Here is a 16,637-nt window from a genome sequence, read left to right on the forward strand (position 1 = left end):
CAGGAAATGTCTGATCAGGGCATTTGCTAATCAGAGAATTTTCCCATCAGGGCATTTTCTAATCAGAGAATTTTCTTATCAGGGTATTGTCTGATGAGGGAATTGTCTGATCAAGGAATGTCTGATCAGGGCATTTTCCAATCTGAGAATTTTCTCATCAGGGCATTGTCTGATCAGGACAGTTCTGATCAGGGAATTAATTTCTGATCAGGACACTTCTCATCGCAAAATTAATTTCTGATCAAGAAATTTTCCCATCAGGGCATTGTCTGATCAGGACATTTCTCATCACAGAATTAATTTCTGATCAGGACTCTTCTCATCACAGAATTAATTTCTGATCAGGGCTTTTCTAATCAGGACATTTCTGATCAGGGAATTCATTTCTGACCAGGCCATTTCTGGCAGGGCAGGCACCCCAGGCAGAGCTGCTGCTGCTCCCTGGAGCTGCTTTGCCCTCCAGTGCCCACAGGCAGCACTGACAGCCCTGGCCCAGCAAAGCTCTGCCCTGCTGCTCACAGCACGAGAGGAACTAAAGGGTTAAAGCAGACGAGCAGGAGACTAAAAACCCACCAAGGGATTTCTCACTAAGGACAGAGCACAGCTTTGGGATATTTATCAACACTGTCACTTCTGCCAGGGCTTTGGGCAAAGGGCAGGGGCACCCAGGCAGCCCCCCTGGCACTGCCCCACACTAAAATTAATTTAAATTAATTAACTCTGCCCAAACACTGCCCTGGGCAAGGTGGGGGCACCTCCTTCTCCTCTGCAGTTTCTGTGTCGGGGGCTTGCAGCAACATCTGCTCCATGGACAGAGAGTAAATAAAAACCTAATTGCAGCTGGAGGGGAGCAAGCACAGGAGGAATCCACAACCAGGAGAAAGCCACAAGAACACCACAGGCAGTCCTGGACAGAACCTTCCAGCAGGAACTGGGAATGCTTTGTGAGAGCAGAGCCTCCTGTGCTTCCCACCCAGCCTGCCCAGGGAGCAGAGCCCAGCCCAGCCCCACAGCAGGGCAGGAGAGGGCATGGCTGGCACCTCTGCTGGGCATTTACACACTCTCAGGCTGTGAAAAACTCTCAGTTTTGGGCATTTTCAGGTGGTTTGTTCTCTGCTGATGCCAAGCAGGTGCAGGGGCTCACGTGTGGCTGAAGGTTTGTGGCAGCAGCTGCTTGAAAACCCCAATGTATTTGAAAACCCCAATGTATTTCTACATGAGCTCTCCCTGCCACTCGTTCCCTGGGCTAAAACAAGGTAAACTTTCTCTCTCCCATGCACAAACTATGGAAAGAAGGAAAATCAGAGTCCCCTCGTGTTTGCACGAGGAGTAAATGGGGATATTTTCACTATCTGGTCACAAAAAAAATAAAGAAAAGAAAAAAAAAAAAGGAAAGTTTTACAATCTTTAGGGCTCTCTCGTTTTTAAATAATAAAAAAGTATGACAAAATAAAGGAAAGTACTTCATAAAACCTGCAGCTATAAAGTACAAACTACCTCTGACAAGATTCAGTGAGCCAAGCAGGACAGAAGCCTGCAGAGAAATGAACCCAGACTGAAATGCAACACAGACCTTGGTAAACTCAGCAGCACGACTTCTACAACTCAAGTAACAAACAGACATGATCCCTGAAAGAAAACAAAACCTCCAGAAACTGCCTGGGAACTGCTGCCCAGGCTCCTTCAGACATCCCATCTGGGGTTTCCAAGCTTGGAGAAATGAAGAAGTGTGGTTTCCAAAGGTTATTTAATGGGGGAAACAAACCAAGGAGTTTAAAAATTCTTCTCACCTGGCAGGAATTGCTCAATGAAACTTCTAAATCTCATTTACTTCCATGGGTTTTGGGGGAATCTGAAGCTCCCACGTTCCCACACACAGCTGCCACTCCCTGTGGCCAGCCTGCTCCTGCCTTGGGTGGCCACAGAAATGGGAGAGGCACTGCAGGAGCAGCACTGAGAGCAGCTGCAGCGGGAATGGGCTCACACAGGATCCTCTCCCTGTGCCAGGAGATCCCCTCGGGCAGGAATTGCCTTGGGACATTGCCCAGCACAGGAGGAGGGTCCCAGAGCTGCCCCCTGAGCAGGACAGCCATCCATCCCCTCCTGCTCCACCACCCCTCACCTCCTCCTCAGCTACAAACCCAGCGTTTGCTCTTTGAACCAAAGCTCTATAAATATATTATTTAGAAAAAAAAAATAAAATAAACCACAAATGCAAACATTTACCGAGAAAGGAAGAAAAAGTTACAGTGAAATGAGGCCTTGTTACTGTCTGAAATCAGGGGACTCCCTGGAGGAGGCCTGTGTGCTCTCAGTCCTGCTCCAAGCTCCTGCCTATGCATCCTCCAGGCTGGCCAGCACTCCCCTGTCCACCAGGTGAGCTTTGAGGGTGTTGAAGATGTGCAGCTGCTGCTCTGGCCTCAGGGTCAGGAACTGCTGGATCAGCTTGCTGGGGTTGGGGCCCCTGGAACACAAAATCAGGCTCAGCAAGGGCTGCAGTCCCACCAGAATGTTCATTGCTGTGCTGCCCATCCCCCTGGGAGCCTTTGTTCGCTGACAGGGTTTGAATCAGGTATTTCTCTGAGAGAGATTCAAACTCTGTCAGCAAAAAAAGGTGAAATATCTGACAGAAATTCAGGGCAGCAAGAAAAATTTAATACATGACAGAGATTCAAACCTGGGCTGCAAAAAAAGGTGAAATATCTGCCAGAAATTCAAACCTGGGCAACAAGAAAAGGGGAAATATCTGAGAGAAATTCAGGGCAGCAAGAAAAGGTGAAATATCTGATAGAGATTTAGGGCAGCAAGAAAAGGTGAAATATCTGACAGAAATTCAAACCTGGGCAACAAGAAAAGGGGAAATATCTGAGAGAAATTCAGGGCAGCAAGAAAAGGTGAAATATCTGACAGAGATTCAAACCTGGAAGCAATAGAAGGTGAAATGTCTGACAGAGATTCAGGGCAGCAATAAAAGGTGAAATATCTGACAGAAATTCAAGCCTGAGTGCATTTTTTAACAGAACCCTGGCCCCTGTGAAGGGAAAGCTGCAGTGGAGGAAGCTCCACCGTGGGCACTCACCAACAACCCAAAGAGAACAGCAGAAAATCCCCTCCAATAAAACCCTGCCAGGTTTCAGTGCTTTAAGCACAGGACCAGGTAGGTGAGCCTGTATGGTAACTGTCTGTAAATACAATGGGTTTCCTAATAAAAATCAAATAACAGAGAGCTGGATCACCCTCCTGAGCCATGCATGGCCCTGCTGTTACCTGATGAAGCTGGCAATGTAGACGTTGACAAAGGTGGCCATCAGGTACTGGCAGTCGAAGCGATCCATGATGCCCCCGTGGCCTGGGATGGTGTTGGCAAAGTCCTGCAGGGCACAGGGGTGGCACTGAGCCCCTCCCAGCACCTGTGCTGCCCCGCTGCCCCCACACACCTCACTCAGCCCTGCCCCACACCAAGGAAATCCGGTTTCATGTCTCCCTGCTTCTGGAAGTTTCTCCTTGATGGAGCTGCTGGGGCAGCAAGGCTCAGCTCAGCTCAAAGGTTAGGAAAGGCAAATGTTTAAAATGTTTATCTGCTGCCACCCTGCCCTGCCTTTCAAGGCATCCTAACTGAGCACAGGCTGTTTGGATGTGAAACCAGCCTGCAAGACACCAAGGGAAACCTCAGATTGCAAAATTTCCTGCCTGGGTCTTCCTTCCCCCACCTGCACCACAGCAGGGTTTGGAATACCACTATTAAAACATTAAGGTCTCTTCCCTTTTGGTCAAAAAACCAAATCCTGCTCCAGCATTTTATCTGTGCCTTAACAAACCTCCCTTCCCTGGAGCTCTGGGACTGCCTGGAGGGACAGCACCCACTTTGTGTCACCTCCCCAAAACCTCCATCCTATCCCCAAAACCTCCAGGACCTCCTCAAAACCTCCAGGACCTGCCCAAAACCTCCAGGACCTGCCCAAAACCTCCGTGTCCCCCCAAACCCCCGTGCTCACCTTGATTTTGAAGGCCCTCTTGAAGCCACTGGCGAAGAAGCCGCCGAAGGGCCCGATGAGGGAGGCGAAGGTGGACAGGGCGATGCTGTGGATCTGGAAGGGGTACATCCTCACGGTCCTCTGCACACAAACACACACACAGGGCACCTTCAGAGCCTGCCCTGCTCCCTGTCCTCATCCCTGTCCTCATCCCTGCCCCTTCAGAGCCTGCCCTGCTCCCTGTCCTCATCCCTGCCCCTTCAGAGCCTGCCCTGCTCCCTGTCCTCATCCCTGCACCTTCAGAGCCTGCCCTGCTGCTCCCTGTCCTGCTCCCTGTCCCCAGGCTGGAGCTCAGGGGACTTTCAGGTGGGCTCATGTCCCAGCAGATCTGGGATCGTTCCTTTGGGATCTCTGGAACTGAGCTCATGTCCCAGCAGATCTGGGATCGTTCCTTTGGGATCTCTGGAACTGAGCTCATGTCCCAGCAGATTTGGGATCTCTGGAACTGGGCTCATGTCCCAGCAGATTTGGGATCTCTGGAACTGAGCTCATATCCCAGCAGATCTGGGATCGTTCCTTTGGGATCTCTGGAACTGGGCTCATGTCCCAGCAGATTTGGGATCTCTGGAATGGATTCATGTCCCAGCAGATCTGGGATCATTCCCCTGCGATCTCTGGAATGGATTCATGTCCCAGCAGATCTGGGATCATTCCCCTGCGATCTCTGGAATGGATTCATGTCCCAGCAGATCTGAGATCATTCCCCTGGGATCTCTGGAACTGGGCTCATGTCCCAGCAGATTTGGGATCTCTGGAATGGATTCATGTCCCAGCAGATCTGGGATCATTCCCCTGGGATCTCTGGAATGGATTCATGTCCCAGCAGATCTGGGATCATTCCCCTGCGATCTCCAAACAGGGCCGCCCTCCCCCTTAGCTGTGACCCTCCAGAGCACAGCCCTGCCCCTCCCTGGCACTGCCAGCCCCAGCAGGGGCACAGGGACCCTACCCAGCCCAGCACGGAGTGCAGCAGCACGGGGATGTTGTACTCCTGCAGCTGGAACAGCTCCGAGGGCTCGCAGTCCACGGTGAAGCTGTTGGTGTCGTTGTTGAACTCCACGGGGCAGGTGAAGCAGCGGTACCCCGACATCACGTAGGACAGCTCCAGGGAGAGAGGGGAAAGCAGAGTTTGTCAGGGGAAAGGCTGTGCTATGGTCTGGGTGAGGGGCTGGGGCACAGGTTGGACTGGATGATCCCAGAGGTCTCTTCCAGTCTCATCATTCTGTGATAATAATGAAAACTCTGACTCTGTCCAGAGCCTCCACACAGCTTGGCCATAATTGGCCAATAAATCAAAATCATTCACATGAAACCAATGAAACAATCTCCAAGCACATCCCAAAGCAGCAAACACAGGAGAAACAATGAGATAAAATTGTTTTCCTTTTTCTCTGAGGCTTCTCAGCTTCCCAGGAGAGAAATCCTGGGCAAAGGGACTTTTTCCAGAAAATGTGACTGCCACACATTCTCCCAGGTTCATTAAGGAGATTAATTGTGGTAATCACATATCCTCTGAACAGAGATATGTCTCAGGAAGCTCTGAGAAAGCTCAGAGATTCAAACCCTGCCAGCAAGAAAAATTTAATACCTGACAGAGATTCAAACCCTGTCAGTCAGACAAATTTAATATCTGACAGAAATTCAAACCCTGTCAGCAAGAGAAGTTTAATGTCTGAGAGAGATTCAAAGCTGGGCAGCAAGGAAAGGTGAAATATCTGAGAGATTCAAACCCTGTTAGCCAGAAAAATTTAATACCTGACAGAAATTCAGGGCAGCAAGAAAGGGTGAAACACCTGACAGAGATTCAAGCCTGAGATCATTTTTTAACAGAACACCCTAAGAATGGAAAATAGGACCCTAAAAAAGAAAAGCTGCAGTGGAGGAAGCTCCACCGTGGACACTCACCAGCAACCCAAAGAGAACAGTGGAAAAAAATCCTCCAATAAAACCCTCCCAGGTCTTCTTTGGGGAGAGCTGCCAGAGACAGAGCAGAGAAATGAAAATTCTTGTAAGAAAAACGATTTACACCTGTAAAAATAAGAAGTCTATTCCATGAAAATAAGTAGAGAAAAACTGTAAACTGTCTAGAAAAAAAAGTTTAATAAACATATACAGTAACCATTATCATTATATATTATTAGATATATATTATTAGATATATATTATATTACACAGTCACTAACCATTATTATTTACCAATCAAGATACTAAGGTTCAATCATTTACTAACCTGATAAATTCAAACACAGTGCCTTCTAACACCATATAAAAAGAAGCTGTGTACAATAAAAATTCAATTATTCTAGAAAAACAAGGGTTGTGTCCATCTCTACAACAGCTGGACTCGATCATCTTCCCACCTCAGTGGTTGGATGATTTAATTTCATAAAATAAAACAAAATTAAATTAATTGAATTGGATTGAATTTAAATTCAATTCAATTAAAGTAAATAAAATTCAATTAAATACATTTAATTGAACTTTATTGAATTGAATTAATTCAAATTACATTCATTTCATTGAATTTTACTGAATGCTATTGAATTGAATTTAAATTAAATTAAAATCAGTAAAATTAAACTAAATTCAGTAAAATCCGATAAAAATCAATAAAATTAAATTAAATTTCAGCCTCAAGGAGTGGGATGCAGATTTAATTTGGAGACTTGCTTCAGTCCCAGAGGAGGCCCCAAAGCAGAGCTGGGGGAGCCCCACAGAGCCCAAATCCCCATTTTTTGCCCCCAAATCCCCATTTTTTGCCCCAAACACAAACCTTGATGAGCGGCGTGCGGCCGAAGAAGAAACCAAACATGTAGGCCATGATGTCATTGCAGATCACACAGGAGATGGGCACGATGAACCTGAGGCACAGCAGGGTTTGCACAGAACCTCTGGTTATTCTTAATATTTTTAATAATTCACAAAAATCAATAGAATTTAAAATAAACATTAAATTAAAATATTTATTCTGCATTTTTAAATTAAGAACTGATCTAAGTTACAGAATAGAGATGACACTGTTAAGAGAGAGACTGAACCAGGAAAAAGTCTTGACAAGTTTTAAAATATAGTTTTGCAAAAAGATTAAGTATTGTAGAGAATTAGAACTGTGAAAGAGGCATTGTGATAAGAATACGTAGAGTAAAAATGTAAATGATTAGTGTTAGAGTAGTGGTATTGTGTAATAAAAGTTAATTGATTAAAGAATTGTATTGATTAAAAAACAGATTAAATTTATTAGTGACAGAGTAAAAATATTTATTTAACTCAATAATCAATCGATTAATAAATTATTAATAAATAAATTATTTAAAATAGTAATTAGTTTCATTATTTTCAGAATAGAATAGAATAGAATAGAATAGAACAGAATAGAACATACAGAGGGATTCTATGAAAACCCACATTTTTTTCAGGCTGCACAGCCCAAAGCAGGGCAAACTCACCAGATCATTCCTTCAAACAGGTTGTGGATGATGAGGTGGGACTGGGTGACCACGATCAGCAACGTCACGTGGGTCCAGCCAAACTGCAAGAGAGGAGAGCACCCTCACAGAGCTCATTAATCCATTCATTATCTGTTTGTTAATTAGCCAGGGAAGCAGGATGAGCTCTCTGGTGCTGAGTTATTCCAGCCTGGGACCGCCCAGGAACATCTCAGTGCTGGAGGAAGATCTGAGCAGACAGGCTGGGTTTGACTGAACCATTGAAGCCCAAAATCAACCTCACCAAACCCCAAATTTAAACTCACCAAATCCTGAATTCAACCTCACCAAACTCCAAATTCAATCTCACCAGACCCCAAATTTAACCTCACCAAAACATTAATTTTAACCTCACCAGGACCTTGATTTTAACCTCATCAAGACCTGAACTTTAACAACACCAGACCTTGAATTTTAGCCTCACTAAAACCCAAATTTTAACCCCACCAGACCCTGAATTTTAACCTCACTAAAACCCAAATTTTAACCCCACCAGACCCTGAATTTTAACCTCACTAAAACCTGAATTTTAACCCCAGCAGCCCCTGAATTTTAACCTCACTAAAACCTGAATTTTAACCCCAGCAGCCCCAGGGCTGGCAGCTCACCATGTAGAACTGCAGGCGGTAGTGCTTCTTCACCAGGCTCAGCACAAACATGCAGAACCCTGCAGAGAGACAGGGGCACAGTGAGAGCTGCAGGTGCTGCTCAGCCAGAACCCAAATCCCTGCTGGGCAGCACCTCTGCCCTGCAGGACCCTGCCCTGGGGCCCCACGCTGCACAGCTGCTGGGGAACAAAATAATGCTTCACTAGAGTTCATTATTATAGATTTCATTATGTTAGTTTTTCATTAAAATATATATTTAAGTAAATATCATTTTCTATTTAAATAAATTAATAAGTATACATTATAAATATTTATACAGTATATATATTATATATTTTAAAGTAAAATATATATTTAAATAAAATACTGGTTTATATTTAAATGTATATATAAATCTATATTATATTTACTTATATATAAAATTATATTTTTAAGAGAAAAATATATATTTAAATAAAATATTTTATATTTGAATAAAAATCAAAATGTAAATATACATACATATTTTATTATATTTTTTAAATATAAAAAATAAAATATATATTTAATATTTAAATAAAAATAAAAAATCAAACTACAAATTTATATTATATCTAAATATATGATATATAAATATATATTATATACAAATATATATTATTATATATTGTATACAAATATGTATTAATATATGTATATATTGTATAAATACAATATATTAATATATTAATAATATATATTAATATATATTATATTTTTAAATGCAATATATATCTTTAAATAAATTATTATTTCTATTTAAATAAAAATAACAACTATAAATACAATAAATATATAAAGAACATATGAAAATTTTGGGGGTTTCTCCTCATTGCAAAGATTTCCCATTACTACAGAAAGATTTGTAACTTCCAACATCCCTGAGGAGCAGAGGAGATTTCCTGCACTGTGGGCAGATTTCCAGGTGTGCCCAGGTGTGCCCAGGTGTGCCCAGCTGTGCCCACCTGTGAGGTAGAGGGCGAAGGAGATGAAGCGATGGTATTTGCTGAGGATCCTCAGCGGCTCCTCCCTCTGCACCAGCGTGAAGAAATAATCAGTGACTGTCTCCCCGTAGAAGAAATAATTCACACACAGCAGGAAATACCTGGGAGGGGGAAAAAATTAATTTATACACAGCAAAAAGTACCTGGGCAGGGGGAGAAATAATTCACACACAGCAGGAAATACCTGGGAGGGGAATAATTTAATTTACACACAGCCGGGGGAAATAATTCACACACAGCTGCAAGTGCCTGGCCAGCTGAGAGCCCAGGTGGGTGCCCAGGTGGGTGGGTGCCCAGGTGGGTGCCCAGGTGGGTGGGTGCCCAGGTGGGTGCCCAGGTGGGTGCCCAGGTGGGTGGGTGCCCTCACTCACCAGCTGAGCGTCCTGAACCAGGGCAGGTCGTAGGAGTGGTACACGTTGTAGCCGATGGTGATGATCTCGTGGAAGCATTTGATCTGCACACACATCACCTGCACAGCAAGGACAGCGGGCATGGAACCCCTGGGCAACGCCTCTGCCCTCCAGGAGACAGAACAGAGCCCCTGGCACCTGCACAGCCCCAGCTCCTCAGGCACCTCCCAGGCCCACCTGGGAGACTCTGGGTGATGTTTTTCCCTCCCAATCCCACCTGGAAAGCTCAGAATGGAGTTTTTCCTTGCCAATCCAATTTTTCCATCCCAGTCCCATCTGGAAAGCTCAGGAGGGCATTTTTCCCTCCCAATCCCATGGCAGAGGAACCCAGGATCTCTGGACACGAGGCTGGAGCTGCCCCCAAGCTCCCCCCACTGCAGGGAAGGCCAGGACACCCCCCTGGAGCACTCACTATTGTCATCAGCACCATGGGGCCCAGGTAGATGATGATGAAGAAGAAGGTGATCATGGCCAGCGTGAGGATCCCTCTCACCCACCAGTTCTTCCATCTGGGCCAGAGAGAAGGAAAACATCAGAGAAAGGCAAGGCAGGGCAAAGCAGCCCAGCAAACTCCGCTGTCTGCGTGCACAGGAAGCAAAGCCTGCCCTGCAAACCCCAAATTTCCTCTCAGGGGTGCACAGAGACCTCGATGTGCTGATAAAGGCCTGGCTGCAGCTCAGCCTCAGTGGGTGCAGAGCTGAGCACCCCCAGGGCACTGAGGTGGGCCAGGGCAGCCCCTGCTCCTCTCTGCAGCTTCCAACCCTTGGACACACAGCCCCAGGGCACTGAGGTGGGCCAGGGCAGCCCCTGCTCCTGCCCTGCAGCTTCCCCAGCCCCTGGAGCTGCTGCAGGATGAATTCCCATGGAACGGGGACCATTCCCCCTCCCCACACTGCTCTGCACGAGGAGATGGCCCCTGGCTGTGGAACCCTCAGTGCTTGCTGCTGGGAAACCTCAGGGAGGATGGAGAGGGCAGTGATGGACAGCAGGGATGGACAGGATGGACAGGGATGGATGGACAGGGATGGATGGACAGGGATGGACAGTGATGGATGGACAGGATGGACAGGGATAGATGGACAGGATGGATGAACAGGATGGATGGACAGGGATGCATGGACAGGGATGGACAGTGATGGATGGACAGAGCCCCCCAGGGAGTGTTAGGACAGGATGGATGAACAGGATGGATGGACAGAGATGGAGAGGGATGGATGGACAGGGATGGATGGACAGGATGGATGGACAGTGATGGATGGACAGGGATGGATGGACAGGGATGGATGGACAGGGATGGATGGACAGGATGGATGGACAGTGATGGATGGACAGGGATGGATGGACAGGGATGGATGGACAGGGATGGATGGACAGGATGGATGGACAGGGATGGACAGGGATGGATGGACAGGGATGGATGGACAGGGATGGACAGGGATGGATGGACAGGGATGGATGGACAGGGATGGATGGACAGGGATGGATGGACAGGGATGGATGGACAGGGATGGATGGACAGGGATGGATGGACAGGATGGATGGACAGTGATGGATGGACAGGGATGGATGGACAGGGATGGACAGGGATGGATGGACAGGGATGGATGGACAGGGATGGATGGACAGGATGGATGGACAGGGATGGACAGGGATGGATGGACAGGGATGGATGGACAGGGATGGACAGGGATGGATGGACAGGGATGGATGGACAGGGATGGATGGACAGGGATGGATGGACAGAGCTCTATTCAGGCAGTGATGGACAGGAGGGATGGACAGGGATGGACAGGGATGGGATGGATGGACAGGATGGATGGACAGAGCCCCCGAGGGAGTGCTTTACCTCGAGGACAGGTTGGACAGGGCCCTGTTCAGCACCTCTGGGGTGTCATCTGAGGTGGGCACAGGCGAGGACCCCCCGAACTCGGACTTGCTCTCGCTGTCTGACGCTGTCTCTCCATCCAGCCTGTTCTCAGACTCCGACTCCTGCAGCACAGAGAGAGCCAGGCACCTTCAGCAGCCACGCTGGGCTGCCCCACGCTCACCGGGGAGGAGAAGGAAATCTCCTCCTTACCCCTAGCCAGGGGAACACATGAGAAACACCCTGAGGTGCTCAGCGGCACCAGGAGGGCTCTGCTGGCCCCTCAGCCTCAGAGCAGGCCCTGCACAGCCACAGGTGCCCCCAGGTTCATTCATGGCCATCTCCAAGCGCTCCAGGCCTTGTGAGCAGCAATTCTGACAAGGTCCCAGTCCCCAGGCAGGTCTCAGGGAATGCAGCACTGCCCGAATCAGCAGGAGAAAGGTCTCCAAGTGGGCAGGCTCCAGGCTTGCAGACAGCCTTGGGAGGTGCTGGCTGCTTGAGGACACTAAAAATAGCCCTGAGCTGATCCCCAGGCAGCTGAGGAGGAAGAGGGTGGCTTATCACCCTTATCAGCCTGGCCCAGGCATCCCCTAGGGCAGCAGCAGCCCCAGGTGCTGCACAGGGACAGTTGGTTTGGCCTCTTTCGTCCTCTGCACTGCACCTCATTCCCTCCCAGACCGCTTTCCTGTAGTCACCACATCTCCACATTTTCTGGGTTTGTTTGTTTTTTTATTGCATTTCATTTGATCACATCTCCTTTCCAGAGTCTGCCTTTTCCGTTCCACAAGATCCCGACAGGAAAGCGCCCTGCCCTGCTGCACGCAGCCAGGCCTGCGCCTGGGGCTGAACAAACCCGGCTGGGGCAGCTCGGCCGGGGCTGGGAGGGGATTCAGGGCAGCCCCGGCCCTCCCAGGGCCCCTTTCCCTCTGAGCAGAGCCAAGGCCAGAGCTGCAGCACGTCTGCCCTGGTTTCAGCTCCATCCTGCTCCTGCAGGAAGGGAAGGAAGGAAAAGCCACTCCCTGGGGAGCACCCAGCCAGGCAAACTCCCTGAGAAAAGCTCGGGGGGAGCTGAGCTGACAAATGCTGCAAACAATGAGGCTGCAGGGGATGAAGGCTCAGTGTGTGCAGGGCTCCAAAACAACCCAGCCTGCTGGGTGCAGCTGGGGGTGCTGCTCACTGCAAGCAGGAAAAGGTAGTTATTCCCCCTGGGATAACTGATCAATTAATTTAATTTATTAAATTAATTTATTATTTAATAATAATAAAATTTTTATTATTAATATTAATATTAATATTATACATAATATATTGCCACTGCAGCCACTGACACGTCTTATTGTTATATATTATACATTATATATTATACCTTATACATTATATATATTATATATTAATTATATGTTATATAATTGTTATATATATAATATGTTATATATTATATATTATAAAATAATATATATTTATAATATGTTATAAATATATAAGATACATAATATATGTTATATATTATATAATAATATTATATTATATATGTTTGTGTTATATGTTATATAACATTAATAATAATAATAATAATAATAATAATAATGTCAGTGGTTGCAGGCCAAGCTCTGCAATCAAACAGATCAGACAGGGACAGGGAGGCTCTGTCAGGTGGAGGCAGCTGAAAATCCCTGGGGGATGTCAGGGGTGATTGCCAGGGACGAGCAGAGCTGCAGAACATCGGGGAAAGGAATGCAGGAACAGAATCGGAATTTATCCCAATTCCCTGATTTCTGCACGAGGCACCATGAGGAGAAAGAGCAAAAGCCCAAATCTCTGCCAGGGCTGGGAAAATCCAGGTTCCTGCTCACTCTTCCTTGTTCCTATCCATGAAACCCAGAGCTCTGAGCAGCGTTTGTCAGCAGATATTTCCCCATCCTGAAGGGAAGACACACAGAAAACTGAGTTTGAGCTCTCTTCAAACATCTCCCCTCCCTCCAGAGGGCGGGGAGACATTTCTGCTCACATTGAGATGGTTTTTGTCACACAAACATCCAGCCATGATCTCACTGCCATGGAAACGAGCCTGCCAAAAACCCTCAGCACAGATCCAGCACAGATCCCAGCTCAGATCCAGCACAGATCCAGCCAAAAACCCTCAGCACAGATCCAGCACAGATCCAGCCAAAAACCCTCAGCACAGATCCAGCACAGATCCAGCCAAAAACCCTCAGCACAGATCCAGCACAGATCCCAGCTCAGATCCAGCTCAGATCCAGCCAAAAACCCTCAGCACAGATCCCAGCTCAGATCCAGCCAGAAATCCCCAGCACAGATCCAGCACAGATCCCAGCTCAGCACCCAGGCCTGGCACATGGAATCAGCCCCAGAAATGCCATTTTTTAGGTGCTCTCCTTGGAGCCAGGCACTGTTTTAACCAAAGGCTGTGACAGAAAATGTTACAAAATAAATGCTGGAAAGGGAAACGGAGCTGCTTTTCCAGGCAGCAGAGCTGGCAGCTGGAACAGGAGGGACACAGGATTGTCCCTCTGACCTTTAGGGACACAGGATTGTCCTCTGTGACCTTTAGGGACACAGGATTGTCCTCTGACCTTTAGGGACACAGGATTGTCCCTCTGACCTTTAGGGACACAGGATTGTCCTCTGTGACCTTTAGGGACACAGGATTGTCCTCTGACCTTTAGGGACACAGGATTGTCCTCTGTGACCTTTAGGGACACAGGATTGTCCCTGTGACCTTTAGGGACATAGGACTGTCCCTGTGACCTTCTTTAGGGACAGCTGAATCCAATCCCAGCTTGGCCCAACCCATTTGTTGTGCACCAGCCCTGCCAATCCCCCAACTCCCAAAATAACGGGATGTAAAACAAAAAAAAATGGAACATAAAACTCCCTGAAGGATTTTCTGCTGCACAGCAAACTCCAGCTGGGATGGACACACCCCGAGGTCTCACCTGTGCACATCTGGAGCCACCTCAGAGCCCCCAGAGCCACCCCAGGGTGACAATTGCCGGCACTTCTGTCCCAGAGCACAGCAGCACCACGAAGTTCCCTCAGACCTGCCCGTACAGCCTCCAGCAGGTGCTTAACTAGCATTAAAATAGCTTTAAAATTGCACTAAAATTGCATTTAAACTGCAGAAGTGCCCTGCCTGATGACTTCGTGCTGCTCAGAGCTGCACCCTCGGTGCACTAATGGAGCAAAGATCCATTTGCTGCTGCTGGGGCTGATGGATCAGTCCCAAACCCAGCGCACCAAAGGCAGAGCTGCTCCTCGCTGCAGCTCCTGCCAGCCTGCACACGCTGTTTACAAAGCCCTGTCCCCTCCTCTCGGGGAGGGGCAGCAGCAGAGGTGACAAAGGTGACAGATGACTCACGGAGTGACCCCGGGCACGCAGGGCTGGATGCAGGGATGGCACAGGGACACGGAGCCAGGGCTGCTGCCCGTGCCTCCCCTGCCTGAAAATGAAACTTTTCCCTTTGCAGAAAGGCAGTGACAGCCCCCGTTAAACCAGAAAATTCCCTGGGGTGGCTTGGGAGGGGCCAAACCCTTCCCTGAGGGATCCTGAGGGGTTTGGGACCCCCAGCTCCTTCCCTGGGGATGATTTAGGGGGTCCCAAACCCTTCCCTAAGGGGAGCTTTGGAACCCCCCCATCATTCCTTAGGATAACTGAGGGTTCCTTAGGAATGATTGAGGAGGTCCCAAACCCTTCCCTAAGGTTTCCTAAGGTTTGGGAACCCCCCCTGTCATTCCCTGGGGATGATTTAGGACGTCCCAAACTCTTCCTCCAGGCAGGCTTGCAACACCCCTGACATTTCTTAGGGACGATTTAGAAGGAACCAAACCCTTCCCTAAGGGCAGGTTTGGAACCTCCCTGTCGTTCCCTGGGGATGATTTAGGACACCCCAAACCCTTCCCTAAGGGCAGGTTTGGAACTCCCTTGTCATTCCCTGGAGATGATTTAGGGGATCCCAGGGCAGGTTTGGAACATCCCTGTCATTCCCTAGGGATGATTTAGGGGGTCCTAAGCAGGTTTTTAATCCCCCATCACTCCCTGGGGATTATTTAGGGGGTCCCAAGGCAGGTTTGGATCTCCGTTATTCCCTGGGGAGGATTCAGGGCAGGTTTTTAACCCCCCTGCCATTCCCTAGGGATGATTTAGGGGTCCCAGGGCAGGTTTGGATCCCCCTATTACTCCCCAGGGATAATTCAGGGCAGGTTTTTACCCCCTGTTACCCCCCAGGGATAATTCAGGGCAGGATTTTACCCCCTGTTACCCCCCAGGGATGACTATGGGCAGGTTTTTACCCCCTGTTACCCCCCAGGGATGACTCAGGGCAGGTTTTTACCCCCTGCCATTCCCCAGGGATGAGTCAGGGCAGGTTTTTACCCCCTGCTACCCCTCAGGGATGACTATGGGCAGGTTTTTACCCCCTGTTACCCCCCAGGGATGATTCAGAGCAGTTTTCACCCCCCGCTCATGCCCCGGGCCCGGCCCGCCATCCCCGCGCCGTCCCCACCTGCGCCCTGCCCAAACCCGCTCCCCGCCCAGCCCCGCTCACTCCTCCTCGCGGCCCCGGGGGCGGGCTCTGCTCCCCGGACCGAACACCCCGAGCCCGGGCCGAGCTCCCCGAGCGCGGGGCCCTCGCAGCGGCCTCACCGCGGGCCGCTGGGACCCCGCAGTGCGCAGGGCGTGCGGGCCCCGCTCCCCGCGGTGCTCCCCGGCTCTCCCGGTGCCCCCGCGCCCCGAGGCCCCCCGGGGCCGCTCCCTACCTTGTCCTGGGGGTCTCGGGCCCCGCCGGGGCCGCGCCCGGGCCGCAGCCGCGCCTCGCTCATGCCGGACCCGCCGCGCCGCGCCGCCGCCGGCAGGGGGCGACACCGCACCGGCAAAACCGCCGCCCACCAATGGGCCGGAGGGGCGGGGCCGGGGCGCCCGGGGGGTGGCCACGCCCAGGCGTGCCCGCGGCGCCGGCGGCCAATGGGAGGCGTGGGATAGGCGAGGGGCGGGGCTTTGGGGTGAGGCATGGCGGCGCCCAGGCGTACCCGGATGGAGGGAGCCGCCATGATGTGTGGCGGGGAAAAGTCCCCGGGTGCTGGGAGAAGCGTGAGGGGTTTGTGTTTAGGGACAAGCGGGTTTGTGCTATGGCCGCTTTTCGGTCAGCACACGGTGCCCGAGGAGAGGCGCGCCACCGAGCCGTCCGTACGGCCATG

The 16,637-nt window shown here is 49.3% G+C and overlaps 1 protein-coding gene across 1 annotated transcript; it reads right to left on the reverse strand.

Moving 5' to 3' along the window:
* Positions 1–1,932: 1,932 nt before the first annotated feature.
* CDS2 (CDP-diacylglycerol synthase 2) lies at positions 1,933–16,272 on the reverse strand. The gene is made up of 13 exons (XM_054289144.1): positions 16,200–16,272; positions 11,406–11,548; positions 9,972–10,068; positions 9,521–9,618; positions 9,111–9,250; positions 8,128–8,186; positions 7,481–7,563; positions 6,808–6,895; positions 5,940–6,008; positions 4,984–5,136; positions 3,996–4,115; positions 3,268–3,371; positions 1,933–2,464 (listed from the first exon to the last, which is right to left on the reverse strand). Exons 1-13 carry the CDS (start codon positions 16,260–16,262, stop codon positions 2,335–2,337), a joined length of 1,347 nt encoding a protein of 448 aa, XP_054145119.1. The 5' UTR covers positions 16,263–16,272; the 3' UTR covers positions 1,933–2,334.
* Positions 16,273–16,637: the final 365 nt, after the last annotated feature.

This window comes from Melozone crissalis, unplaced genomic scaffold, assembly GCF_028551555.1.
Source record: "Melozone crissalis strain CALT ecotype California unplaced genomic scaffold, PUWL_Pcris_2 ptg000064l_1, whole genome shotgun sequence".
In the NCBI taxonomy this organism is placed as follows: Eukaryota; Metazoa; Chordata; class Aves; order Passeriformes; family Passerellidae; genus Melozone; species Melozone crissalis.